Source organism: Perca flavescens, chromosome 6 (assembly GCF_004354835.1).
Source record: "Perca flavescens isolate YP-PL-M2 chromosome 6, PFLA_1.0, whole genome shotgun sequence".
Taxonomy (NCBI): Eukaryota; Metazoa; Chordata; class Actinopteri; order Perciformes; family Percidae; genus Perca; species Perca flavescens.
The window spans coordinates 32,216,578-32,228,754 of NC_041336.1; the positions used below are offsets into that span (position 1 = coordinate 32,216,578).

The following is a 12,177-nucleotide window of genomic DNA, read 5'->3' on the forward strand; positions in this document are numbered from 1 at the left end:
GACCAGAGCTTCACTGCAGCCAGACTTAAATAACCTGGGAACACTCAGGTGTTCCAGGTTACCCTAACAAGCACCTGCAGTGTCAGAGGCCGTTTTCGAAACTGCAAAATATACTAGCAGTGCGTACTGATTTGGCCAAAATGTAGCATGTTGTATGCAGTATGCAAACAAAAGCAAAATCTGCAGTATGCCAAAATATACCCGGATGTCGGATTGGAGAAAATCTCCAGTATGCCTCGGACCAGTCTATCTCGCCTACTGTATCCCACAATACAAAGACAACCGCGGTTTGTCATAGTGGCTAACAACTGGAAACTTTTTACAATTTCCGTCTGCTATTTCATCACTAAATACACTTCTGAAACTTTTTTTATGCAAGAAATCAACTGTGTAGAGCACATAATCTAATAAGCACATAAGCTTTTCCATTTCACATTTTGAGTTTAATATTTCTCTTTTCTCAATGCGATTTTCAATATCATCTTTCAATTTAAGATTTTAGTTTGAGCATTTATATTTAAATTTGAATTTTTACATTGTCACTTTGCATTTTCAAATTATCATTTTACATTTCAACTTTCGTTTTTCAGTTTCCTTTTTCTTTTTTAAATTGAATTATGGCATGATTTTTACTAGTAGCATAGTAAAATAAAAAGTTTCCCCTTGTTCAGTTTCCAAATTTGAATAGGCAGAAACTTTCCAAAGTTACAGTTTAATTACCATTAACTAGTATAGTGTATGAGAGGTCTTTCAGAAAGTGTATGTGGTTAGTTTTGGTAAGGGTCAGAAGAGATATGACATATGACACATGAGGGGGCTTGTTTGTATGACATTGATTTAATTTAGCACAAGCGACCGGTGTGAGAGATTTATTGAGGGATTCATTCAGAAAGAACAAGCGGGAGGCTTCAAGCAGCAAGACACACAAGGGATGCAAACCACTCGCTGAAAGAAAGAAATATTATTATTTTTAATTTGATTTCTTTTCGTTTTCTCTTTGGACTTTCAATTTGAATTATGAATACAAATGTCCTCCATAGCAGGCTTCTCATTTTCAGTTGACTTTTGAAGTCACTATGTAAAAACGACTAAACTCTCGAGGGAAATTATCATCTGACCTCATCACATCAATTTAAGAATCTCCCAGTTACATTTAAATTTTTTAGTGTATCAATATCTAAATATGATCAGCTTAACAGTTCTGAATCAGGACCAAGTATTTGGATTTAGTAGCCTGTGAAGTACAGTAGGATACAGCTGTTTATTAACATTTCATACATTATGCTACTCATTTCAGGTTGTAGGTATAGGCTCTAAACGTTAATTAGGCTAAACTGATAATAAAGTCATATCGTAACACAAAAAACTCAAGAGATTCTGACTTCTCAGCCAAATGCAGACCATTTATCGTCAAACACCATCCCTATAAAGCATGGAATTGGAATACAGCGAGAGTGAAATTATTTGGTTTATAGGCTTCACTGAACTGCAACATTTTCATTAAAGAAATGTGCTGTTGCATTCCTAATTGGAATGGTGTTTTTGTTAGGTCTTTCCCAAGAAGCTGGTGTCTTTCTCCACCTGGATCGACCACACCCGCTGGGCTCGTAACACCTGGGCCATGGCTGCCATCTTCATCCTCACCATGGCCGACATCACGGACATGGTGAGCTGCTATCTACTGTTTCTTACAACTGCAAAAGGCAAAACCAGTGTAAAGATTTGTATTTATTCCATGGGTGAATGTTCACGCCAACTGCACCCAATTTTCATTGAGCTGGATGCAATATATAGGCTACCTGTATGCCACAGAAAAACCAGAGCCAGGAAATTGAAACAGAAATCATCAACATTCTGAATGTTGGTGCTGAAGGACCGCTGCGCATAGATCATAGAGTGCAGTCTTAGAAATGATAGTAATAATAGTACTGAGCTTATGACTCTGTATCTTTCCACCATCTAGTTGAGTTGTCTGCCTCGAGCCCCAGACTCAGGCAGCACTACAGTAGCTCCCTCCTCCTCCTCTTCCTCCTCTTCCTCCTCTTCCTGGTCTGGCCCTGACGGTTGCCTGGACAACCCGAAATATTACAGCTACATCGCTGTGCTGGCGCTGATGGCCACCACAATGCTGGTTCAGGTCAGTCACATGGTCAAGCTCACACTGATGCTGCTCATCACAGTGGCCACCGGCATTGTTAACATCTACTGCTGGAGGGACATCTTCGACCGTTATGACATGGCCCGCTTCCAGGACTACAGGTAAGGCAATATAAGACAGTGTCCTCTGTGTAAAGCAGACATCAGTATACCTCTTGTAGCTCTTTCTGTGTAATTGTAGAAAACGACATAATCAACTAAAGAATGCATGTTCTAGACGTAGGTCATCATGAGTTTGATTACTTAACATACAGGACTTGTTTTTTTTAACACTAGTGTCACAGCAGAAATTGCCATTATGTGAATGTTCTTTTTTGCAGTTCATACCTGGTGCCCTCCAAGTTCACAATGACAATTATGATCTTCATTATGATGGTCAGCTTCTATTATTTCTCCCGACATGTGAGTACATTTCTACTGTTTTTAATGTACTTTAAAGGGTAACAACCATTTTTTTCAACCTGACACAATCTTGGCAACTGTACTAATAATACTTTCTGATTGTTTTGGGGAGTTACACCATCACTAAATTCCAGAACGTGTTTTCTTTCTGTATGCTGTTAAAGGGTAACTACTGTTTTTTCAACCTGGACCCTCAACCCTATTTCCTATGTTTTTGTGTCTAAGTGACTGATGGGAACAACAATCTTTGACAGTGGTCCAGTATTAAGCAAGAATGCTGCAGTCGGCAGTGGCGAAACAAGCTACAATGTAAGTTAATAGGGCAATTGTCCAGCTTGTATTTACCTTCACAAAAGTGCTTGTTTTGCCACTGACTGGCTCAGATTAATAGTCTTAAGTGTCTGACAAAATTATGGAAAGGATTTCTAAGGAGGTCGACCTTTCTGTTAAAGAGTAAGATCCTTTTTTAAAACATAAAAACATTCACGAAATTGCGTTCGCTAAACCCACCAGACACACCAGATGTAAATAAACTGTAATTTTAGCATTGTATAATACACTTCATTCAAAGTCGACAGAAACAAAATAAAACCATGAAAAGCCGTTTTGAGTCATCTTTCCGCTTTTTCAACCATCACAACTATTGTTTTGGATGAAACAAACACATAGTTTACCGATTTACATATGAAAATATGCTTTATACACGTTAAAAGCATTGCTTTTTTAAATGGAGTCTGGTGGGTTTAGCACTCGAAACTTCAGAGCTGTTTCTGGTTAAACAGAAAGGTCTCAAAGAGGTTTTAAAGGTCTATCTCTGAAGGGATCCTTTCCATAATGTTGTCAGACACTTAGAATATTAATCTGAGTATGTCAGTGGCAAAGCACTTTTGTGAAGGTAAATACAAGTTGGACAATTGCCCTATTAAATTACATTGTAGATTGTTTCACCACTGCCGACTGCAGCGGTCTCGCTTAATACTGGACCAGTGTCAAAGATTGTTGTTCCCATCAGTCATTTAGACACCAAAACATAGGAAAATAGGTTGAAAAAACAGTAGTTAAAAAAGTTTTTTTAAAGTTACAAGAAACTTAAATTGGACATATGTTGGGAGGGTTTTCCCATGTGGAGTGTTTTCCAATGTGGAGAAAGACAGATATCTGTTTATGACTCGTGAATTTTGTTTGTACCTCAGAAAACATTCTAAATACATGTAAATTGGTGAATGCCACAAATTCGCTTAAATTACTCATATGTGCCACTTAAAAATGTATCTGTTCGTACTTACTGGGGCCCATTGTCCTTCACTTTAGATGATACAGTTTGATTTAACTTATTGATTATTAATATACTTGACCCAGGGTAGAAATGTTCTATTGAGCTATATTTTCATGACATTGTGTTACTTGAGCTGTCCAAAACCTGAATTATTAAGGCAAAATCCTTCACATGTAGTCACATGTAGCTGTGCAAATACAACCTAATGAACAGATAAGCACCATACATTACACCTTTCTTAATGAGTTATGGTCAAGCAGTCAAGTGGCATTTGCAGATAAAGATTAGTTCACAAAAAATACACCTCTAAGGGGAATTACTGAACACGTTTTGGGATTAACATGGTCGTGTAAGTGTATCGATTACCAACAAAAGATTTCCGTCATATCTGCTTGCAAATCCATATGCTGGTCAAATGCTAACACCAGTCCCTGATGTTGCTGCCTGAAGGTGGAGAAGCTCGCCCGCACCCTTTTCCTGTGGAAGATTGAGGTCCATGAGCAGAAGGAGAAAGTGTATGAGATGAGGCGCTGGAATGAAGCACTAGTGACCAACATGCTACCTGAACATGTTGCTCGACACTTCCTGGGCTCCAAGAAAAGGGACGAGGTAAGATCCTCACCAGTTAGGCACCTACTTCACTCCGTGTTTGTGTAAAAGAAATATATCACTCATTGCTTTTTTCTCATGTTATTAAATCTTGCCTGTCAGTTTACACTTCTAAAAACCCAGGAAACCCAGAAAGCGTATCTGTAGTATTCCTGTTATAGTTGTATCTCATAAAATCATATTGTAGTATTTTCAAGAAGTATTTCATCAACATTTAAGTTTGGTTCATTTGTTCCACAAGCTTCCTCATGTCTTACTCTACACACCTTGTTAATCTGACCTTTTCCAGGAGTTGTACAGCCAGTCCTACGATGAGATTGGAGTCATGTTTGCCTCAATTCCCAACTTCTCTGACTTCTACACAGAGGAGAGCATCAATAATGGAGGGATTGAATGCTTACGGTTCCTTAATGAGATCATCTCAGACTTTGACAGTGTAAGCTGCTTTACTCATTTTGCACCTGTTTTTGCTAGCAGTAATGGCTAGGGACACACAGCATCACAGCAGAGACTGTAATAACACCGGTTTGACACATTTGACGGTTACGTAGATCTGTAATACATTGAGAAATAAAAGTCATGTAACATGTTGCTAACTTTAGTGCTGGCGATATGTGCATGGATATTACAATTCTATTCATTATCTTTCCTGTCAAACATCTGCTGAGCATTAGGATTTCCTCTGGACAAAAAAGAACTGCAGCTGTGATTGAAGTGGTCAGCGATTGAGTCCCTGTACTTACACCCTCAGTCCATGTAAACGTAACCTTTCACCTGTATCCATTTCAGCTGCTGGATGAGCCTCAGTTCCGCTGCATCACCAAAATCAAGACCATCGGCAGTACCTACATGGCAGCATCAGGCGTCACCCCAGACGTCAGCAACGGCTACAGCTGCTTGAAGGTTAGATTGGTCACATGACTTGTCCAGGCTTCAGTGTATTTCTGACTGATTGAACCAAAATGAAAATTCACTCTAAACCTAAAGTTTGAGAAAACTCGTAGCATCGCTATGCTGATTTCAAATTAGAAAATAATGATATATCAAAATAATATGGATATCATGATACAATAGAGAGTCTTGGGGCCCTATTTTAACGATCTAAGCGCATGGTGTGAAGCGCATGGTGCAGGTGAGTTTAGGGTGTGTCCAGATCCACTTTGCTAGTTTGACGGCGAATAAAACGGTCCGGGCGCATGGTGTGTGTGTGTGTGTGAGTGTGTGTAACAAACATAGTGTTCATAGAAATTCTGCATTATTGACTTTAGACCAGGTTTTTGTTGGTCAATGGCGCGATCACTTCCCGCTTCCTCAAGATAGCAATACACCCAGAATGCACCTGAACACACCTCCTTGTAAGACCAGCACGCCCATGGGCGCACAGATGGGCCCAGGTGCATTTGCTATTTAAACGACGCAGGCGCTGGACAGGAAATTGACAACTGCGTCGGTCTTAAACTAGCAAAGACACTTGCTTTGCGCGGCGCCGAGTGCAAGATAGGGCCCTTGGACTTGACATATGATCAACTCAGTTGTGCTAAAATGCTGACTGTTTTTACCAGTCATGGTGGTGAGATGTTTTTTTTTTGTCTGACAGAAGGAGGAGCAGTCTGACAGAGAGCGCTGGCAGCACCTGGCAGACCTGGCAGACTTTGCTCTGGCCATGAAGGTCACGCTCATGAACATCAACTACCAGTCATTCAACAACTTCATGCTACGCATTGGTACGTGCTAACTCCTTCATTTATTATTTTCTGTGCGTGTGTGCTGTTGTACTTCTGTCCTCCTCACTTCAGCCTGCATGAGCAGCGTGTGACGGCTACCTCGCTGAAACTGCTGCGGCTCATATGCATGTGGTGTCGACAGACAGCATTGCTGCTGCGCCGTTGCTGCTGCGCCATTGCTGCTGAAGCTCTGCCTGCGTTTCCACATTAGGTTTGCCTATGTTAATAGCCATAAGTGATATAATGTTTCATTTAATTTAATTAAAATGTCATATATCATTGTTTAAGACATAAAAGGTTAAGATTGTGTCCACAGAAAAATAAAGTGTTGAATTAAATATGAATATTTTTATTTTTTTGTGGATATCCTACATCCTACATATACACATTGGAAATGTAGTTAAAGTGCTTTTATAATCAAAGTCAAAGGATCATTTTACTGGACTTTTTGCTGCAAAAAAAATGTTCTCTCTAGATGTTCCGCAGCCGACGTGCAGCTGAGCCACACGTGAGCCACGCTGCTCAGGTGGGCTGTGTGTCTGCTCCAACCTGTAAACACGGGTGCCGGAAGAAAAAGCAATAGGCATGGTTGTGTGGCCTAGGAATTAGACACCATGGATTCACCCTCTGGTGTCAGTATGGTTAGGAACAGGTACTCCACATATAATGTGATCCATTTCAGCTGGCTTATGTACATGTATTTGCATGCATGCATCCAAATACAAGTTTTCCTCCTTGGATCTTTAACTTTTCCTACTATTTGGTATGCGTTTGTAAAATGCATTACTGATCAGCCAGCAATCTGTGCACAGGTCACATCATTTATAGCTGTTGAAGCCTTCAAATATTTACTCAACCTATTGCTTCAACTTGGGGTTATCACAGTGTGCTAATAACACTGTGCAGCTTTAAAGGAAAGTTTTTTTTTACTTTTACAAATTGGGTCTTATTTCCATGGTTTTGCGCGTTATTGTAATAACACTTTTTATTTACCAATTTAAGTGCTGAACGATAGGGACTGATGACTATTGTCAAGTAAAAACAAAGAGTATAAAGGGCAACCTAACTAACCAACAGAGAGGTGTTAAAGTCCACAGTTTACTCATATTACCTTGACCATTTCTTTCTTCGTAAAAATGAAGGTGACCGTTATAAATAGTGATTGAAATGTTGCATTAACTTTTGCAGAGCCCTTTATTCTGACCTGTACTGTAATTTGTATGCACATGCAGGTTTACGGTGCAAAGATGCACACATTGTGTCTGCACTTCCAAATGGGTAGGGTTAAATTATATTAGTGCTGACTTTATTGTAACTACAAATCAAGTTTCCTTTTTCATTTTTGTCAAACATTGTAAATGCATGCTGTATATTTTTAATTGTTATACTTATTTTAACTACCATTCAATACACCCATTTGTTTCATTATTTTATGTTAATATTAAACTTATTTGGCTGACTTTTTAGCTGAGTTTTATAATCCATCACAGTGAGCATCAGTATTGTATTAATTTTTTGTCAGAGTTGCATTATAAGTGCAGGGTAACGTGGTGCAGACCTTTCTTAAGTGCAATAATCTGCACTTAAACAGTATTACCAAGTTTCAAGAGTCCGCTAATTGATTTTCATATCCTATGAAATGGTAGAAAAATAAATCTAAAATCTAAAACCGAACAGCATGGTTTACCACGTGCCTAGCTATGTATGGGATACACAGTAATATTCTACAACATGCAGAATGAGTGCTATTGTGATTTAAAGGTGCTGTAGGTAGGAGTGTGAAGATCCAGGACTTAGCCAAAAAATTTGAACATTGACAACTTCTCAGTCCCTCCCCCCCTTTCCGCTAAAGCCCAAAACGGTCTGCTAAGCACCTCCCCCCACAAGGAAGAATGAATGCGTTTGCATGAGCAGTGATTGACACACACTTAGACACCCCCCACTTAGATTTTTATTTGTAGCTGACCAGTTAGCTAGTGATCCAGCAAGCTAACAGTAGCCAGCAGCTAAAACACAAAATATTTCACATATCAATATCACCTTTTGGATGGTTTCAACACCGGGGCGGACGGGGTTTGTTGTAATGCTAGCTAGCTACTACTACTACTAAACAAGGCTGAGAGACGGGTGTGGCTGGGGATTGTCGGGGAAATCTCTGCGACGGCGACCCAGGACGTTTGAAGCCTGTTGTGCAGTAGCAGAACATCTCCCAGCTGCCCGGAAATTATCTCCCCTTCACTTTTCAGTAATCTTAACTTTTCGTTTTGGTGCTTAACCCACCTTTTGTCGGGTTAATTTAGTTAACCGTAAAGACAGCTAAACGCGAAGGGGGGAGAAATTCGGCACATAGCTACACTGGTAGCGCAACGGAGATGTAGCTATAGCTACCGCTATAGATGTTGCCGCTGTTGTGACTCGGTGCTGGGTCTGATATAGTCTGTTTCCCGACGTTTAATTAAACTGACGTTAGCGTCATAATCACCAGGCACTGGAGATAAGTTCTGGCCGGGGGTTGCTGTGATGAAAGTAGCTGGCTGATAGCTGACTTGGGGCTAACGGTAACTAGCTAGCTATATGTCCCGGGGCTGTTGTCAGCTGTCATCCCGACTGAGTCTCTCTGCGCCGGGGGAGTGAGGCAGACAGACCGGGGTGTGCTTCTTTGGCTAAATTAGCATTAGATTAATCTTCTATCTATACAGTTAACGTTACTGGTGAAGTTATTCGTGTGTTAGCTCAGTCCTGTTAGCTGTGGTCGAAACAGTCATATAAAAATAACTTTATTAGCGTGTTGAACGATGTTGTAACCTCATAATGTTACCCGCAAAGCTTTAGCATCAACGTTAGCATATTGTAGTAACGTCAAGCCGGTATCAATATTGAACTTTCAAAATAGATAAGGTCTCTGTTGTATTACTGTGATTAAAAAGTGGGATGTAATTAATCACAAAATGATGCTGTAAGGCAAAAAAAAAAGCAGTATTACGGTTACGGTTAAAGTATTTTTTTTCTGTGATATTGTATGATTTACAATTACTCCTGAACGTATAATCTTGGTGCCAGTGTTCTGACGGAAGTTAGAGTAACTGGAGGGTGAAAGGTTATATGATGCCACTGACGGGCGACTAAAGGAAACGTGCCGTGTCTGAAAATAAAATAAGATTTCTCTGGGTTTGACATTTGGTGGAAACATTTGGGATAGTGTAAGAACACAACTCATAAAAATATTTAACATAGGTATGGTCATTTTTAGACATTTTAAAGCAGAAATGTTACATATTGTACCTTTTAAATGTCCTGCTTCATGTAGTTCTACTGGAACATAGGGTCAGTTTCAGCAAATATGACAGAAAGTTAGTTTTATAAGTCTTACCTACTGCACCTTTTAAGGAACCTGTCTGGTAGTCTGATTGCTTGAGTTGCTAGTCCTACTGGATTTTGTAATAAAACTGTGGGTTCTTGTGTCACTGCCTCACCAGAACTCTGCTGTAAAACTGCTGAATAAAATGCTATCATAACTTATAAAAATAAAAAGGAAAGATTAGTTGTCAGAATAAAATTGAGAACTAGATTAGAATAAAGATTCAGGTGGGATTAATGATGAGCCAGATTCTCGTGGGTATAGTTTTAGCAGTCCGTAATCTCACATATCCGTTTTAATCTTACATGTCACATGTGTCAACACTCTCCTTCAGGTCTGAATAAGGGTGGAGTGTTAGCAGGAGTGATTGGTGCCCGAAAACCCCACTACGATATCTGGGGCAACACTGTGAACGTGGCCAGTCGCATGGAGTCCACAGGGGTTATGGGAAACATTCAGGTACAGCACTAAACTGTATTACAGATCTCTAAATTACTTAACATGGCTTTATACAACTTTCAAAATGAATACTGTGAAGAGTAGCATTAAAGCTTTTGTGATGAAGCATGTTTTATTCCTGGTTTATCCTAGGTTCATTTCACCTAGCGAACATGTTAACTGTCTATGTTTACATATAATCACTAGAGGCAATGTTTACCCCCACTACATTCTACTACATGCACACTTTCCTGTGCTAGTGTGAGTTTAAGAGTGTATTAGTATAAACTACAATGATGCAGAAAAATCAAAGTAAAAATAAACTTAGCAAAAGTAGCCACATTCATCATTAGGCAATGGTAGGATAACATAAAAATGTTTTGACTTTAGTAAAGCACAAATACGACTTATGAGTTTCTCAAGGTCTCCCTGTATACTATAGTGAAGAAAACAGCTGCCACTAAAGAAGATACTGACTCCAATTTGTGTAGTTCAAAGAATCAAATAAACCACAAAACAAACCACAATCCTGCCATTAGTATGCATCAGAAGTACAGCTAATCCTATGGTTTTTTAATTGACGGATGTAATGATCAAGTGTAATGTTAAAGGAGTCACTCTTTGTGACGAACCCAACTTTTAGCTCTCATCAAGCTTGATTACAGTAACAGCAGGCAGCTGTTTTGAGACTAAAAGCACTAAAAACCCACTGTAATCTACCACTATTTTCATCATCTTCTCAACGCTGCTTAAATTAATCTTGTTTTGCAATCACAAATAAAATGTTGCATATCCAATTTGTGTTTTCTGAGACACCGTCTGAAAGCCTATTTGTGTGTGTGTTGCCCCTAGGTAGTGGAGGACTGCTACAACATCCTAAAGGAGTACGGCTTCCGCTTTGTGAGAAGGGGTCCCATCTTTGTGAAGGGGAAAGGGGAACTGCTCACTTATTTTTTGAAGGGAAGAGACAAACAAGGCTCATTTATCAACGGCTCCTCTGTCACCCTGCCACATCAGGTGGTGGACAGCTAAGGTCCACACACACACACACACACACATACACATACAAACACACACTCCCCAGCAATCGCTGTTAGTGTGCGATAATTGCAGAGCGAGGCAAAGGAGAGAGTTTTTGGAATAAGAAGTAATTTGTCTAAAAACGGTAACGGACGTTTAATGTAAGTCACATTAAAATACCACTGACACACCTCATACACACCTGTGACAACACACCACTCATTGCTCATTACTGCCTGTGGAAAGATATATGGGCCAGTAGAGATTGTATTTAAATTTGTCATGTTCAAGTTGAACAACAGACCTTAAAGCATTAATAACTAGATGAATTAATAAATTAAAGGAAACGATTAGAAATTGACAGGATCTAGATACAGACACAATGTAAGCTTAAAACATTACAAATAAAAAAAAATAAGACTACATGAAGGCAATTCTAGACAAGATAGGCTGGCAGCAGAAAATCCAAGGTCAAGTGTCCACATTTTTTTCATTTATAGCAGCTGTAAAAAACAAAATACTAAAAGGAATGTAATTTCTTGCAATGTTGAAATTCTTCAAAATCAACGCTGGATTTTGCCCCCATCCTAATGTATTAGAATTGAGTGTCATTCCATTAGTAACTGGAGTGTAGATTAAGCTGGAGATCTGTAGAATGTTTTCACATTCTCGTGGAACAAAACAAAAGTGATATGGAACAGCTTCTCCAACGTTCTCCCCCACACTGACAGTGTCTACTATGAATGAAAACAGCCTTCATGTCGACTAATGCTGCAGATCTGTCAGACTTTTGTACACAAACACAGTAGCCTCTTCTGAAGGGCAAATCAAAAAAAGTGGAATCCGTTTCAGCAGCGAGATATCAAACCAGGGACGTTGTGGTTCTGTGGTATGCACTTTAACCCTTCAGCTATCAAAACACCCCATACTAAAGACGAGTGTGTAGGATTTAGGGGCATGTATTGGCAGAAATGGAATATAATATTTATAACTATGTTTTCATTAGTGTTATCACCTATAACTAAGTGGTGGTGTTTTCGTTAGCTTAAAATGAGCTATTCCTATCTACATGGGGAACGGGTCTTTTTCCACAGTGCTCCCTATTTTGAACCGCCATGTTTCCTCAGGAGCTGGGGAGATATGTGTAGTTGGTACTCTAGTAATTAGGCTGTAGGAGTCCTCTATGTTAGCGA

The 12,177-nt window shown here is 39.5% G+C and overlaps 1 protein-coding gene across 1 annotated transcript in view; it reads left to right on the plus strand.

Annotated features, from left to right (window-relative positions):
* The window catches only part of adcy3a (adenylate cyclase 3a), a 35,508-nt gene extending 24,128 nt beyond the window's left edge, over nucleotides 1–11,380 (plus strand). The window contains exons 12-20 of the mRNA XM_028580441.1: nucleotides 1,550–1,666; nucleotides 1,964–2,259; nucleotides 2,478–2,559; nucleotides 4,286–4,444; nucleotides 4,734–4,880; nucleotides 5,234–5,347; nucleotides 6,042–6,168; nucleotides 9,861–9,985; nucleotides 10,817–11,380. Coding sequence (XP_028436242.1) covers nucleotides 1,550–1,666; nucleotides 1,964–2,259; nucleotides 2,478–2,559; nucleotides 4,286–4,444; nucleotides 4,734–4,880; nucleotides 5,234–5,347; nucleotides 6,042–6,168; nucleotides 9,861–9,985; nucleotides 10,817–10,996 — 1,347 coding nt within the window. The 3' untranslated portion in view covers nucleotides 10,997–11,380. The remainder of the gene's footprint in view (nucleotides 1–1,549; nucleotides 1,667–1,963; nucleotides 2,260–2,477; nucleotides 2,560–4,285; nucleotides 4,445–4,733; nucleotides 4,881–5,233; nucleotides 5,348–6,041; nucleotides 6,169–9,860; nucleotides 9,986–10,816) is intronic.
* Nucleotides 11,381–12,177: the final 797 nt, after the last annotated feature.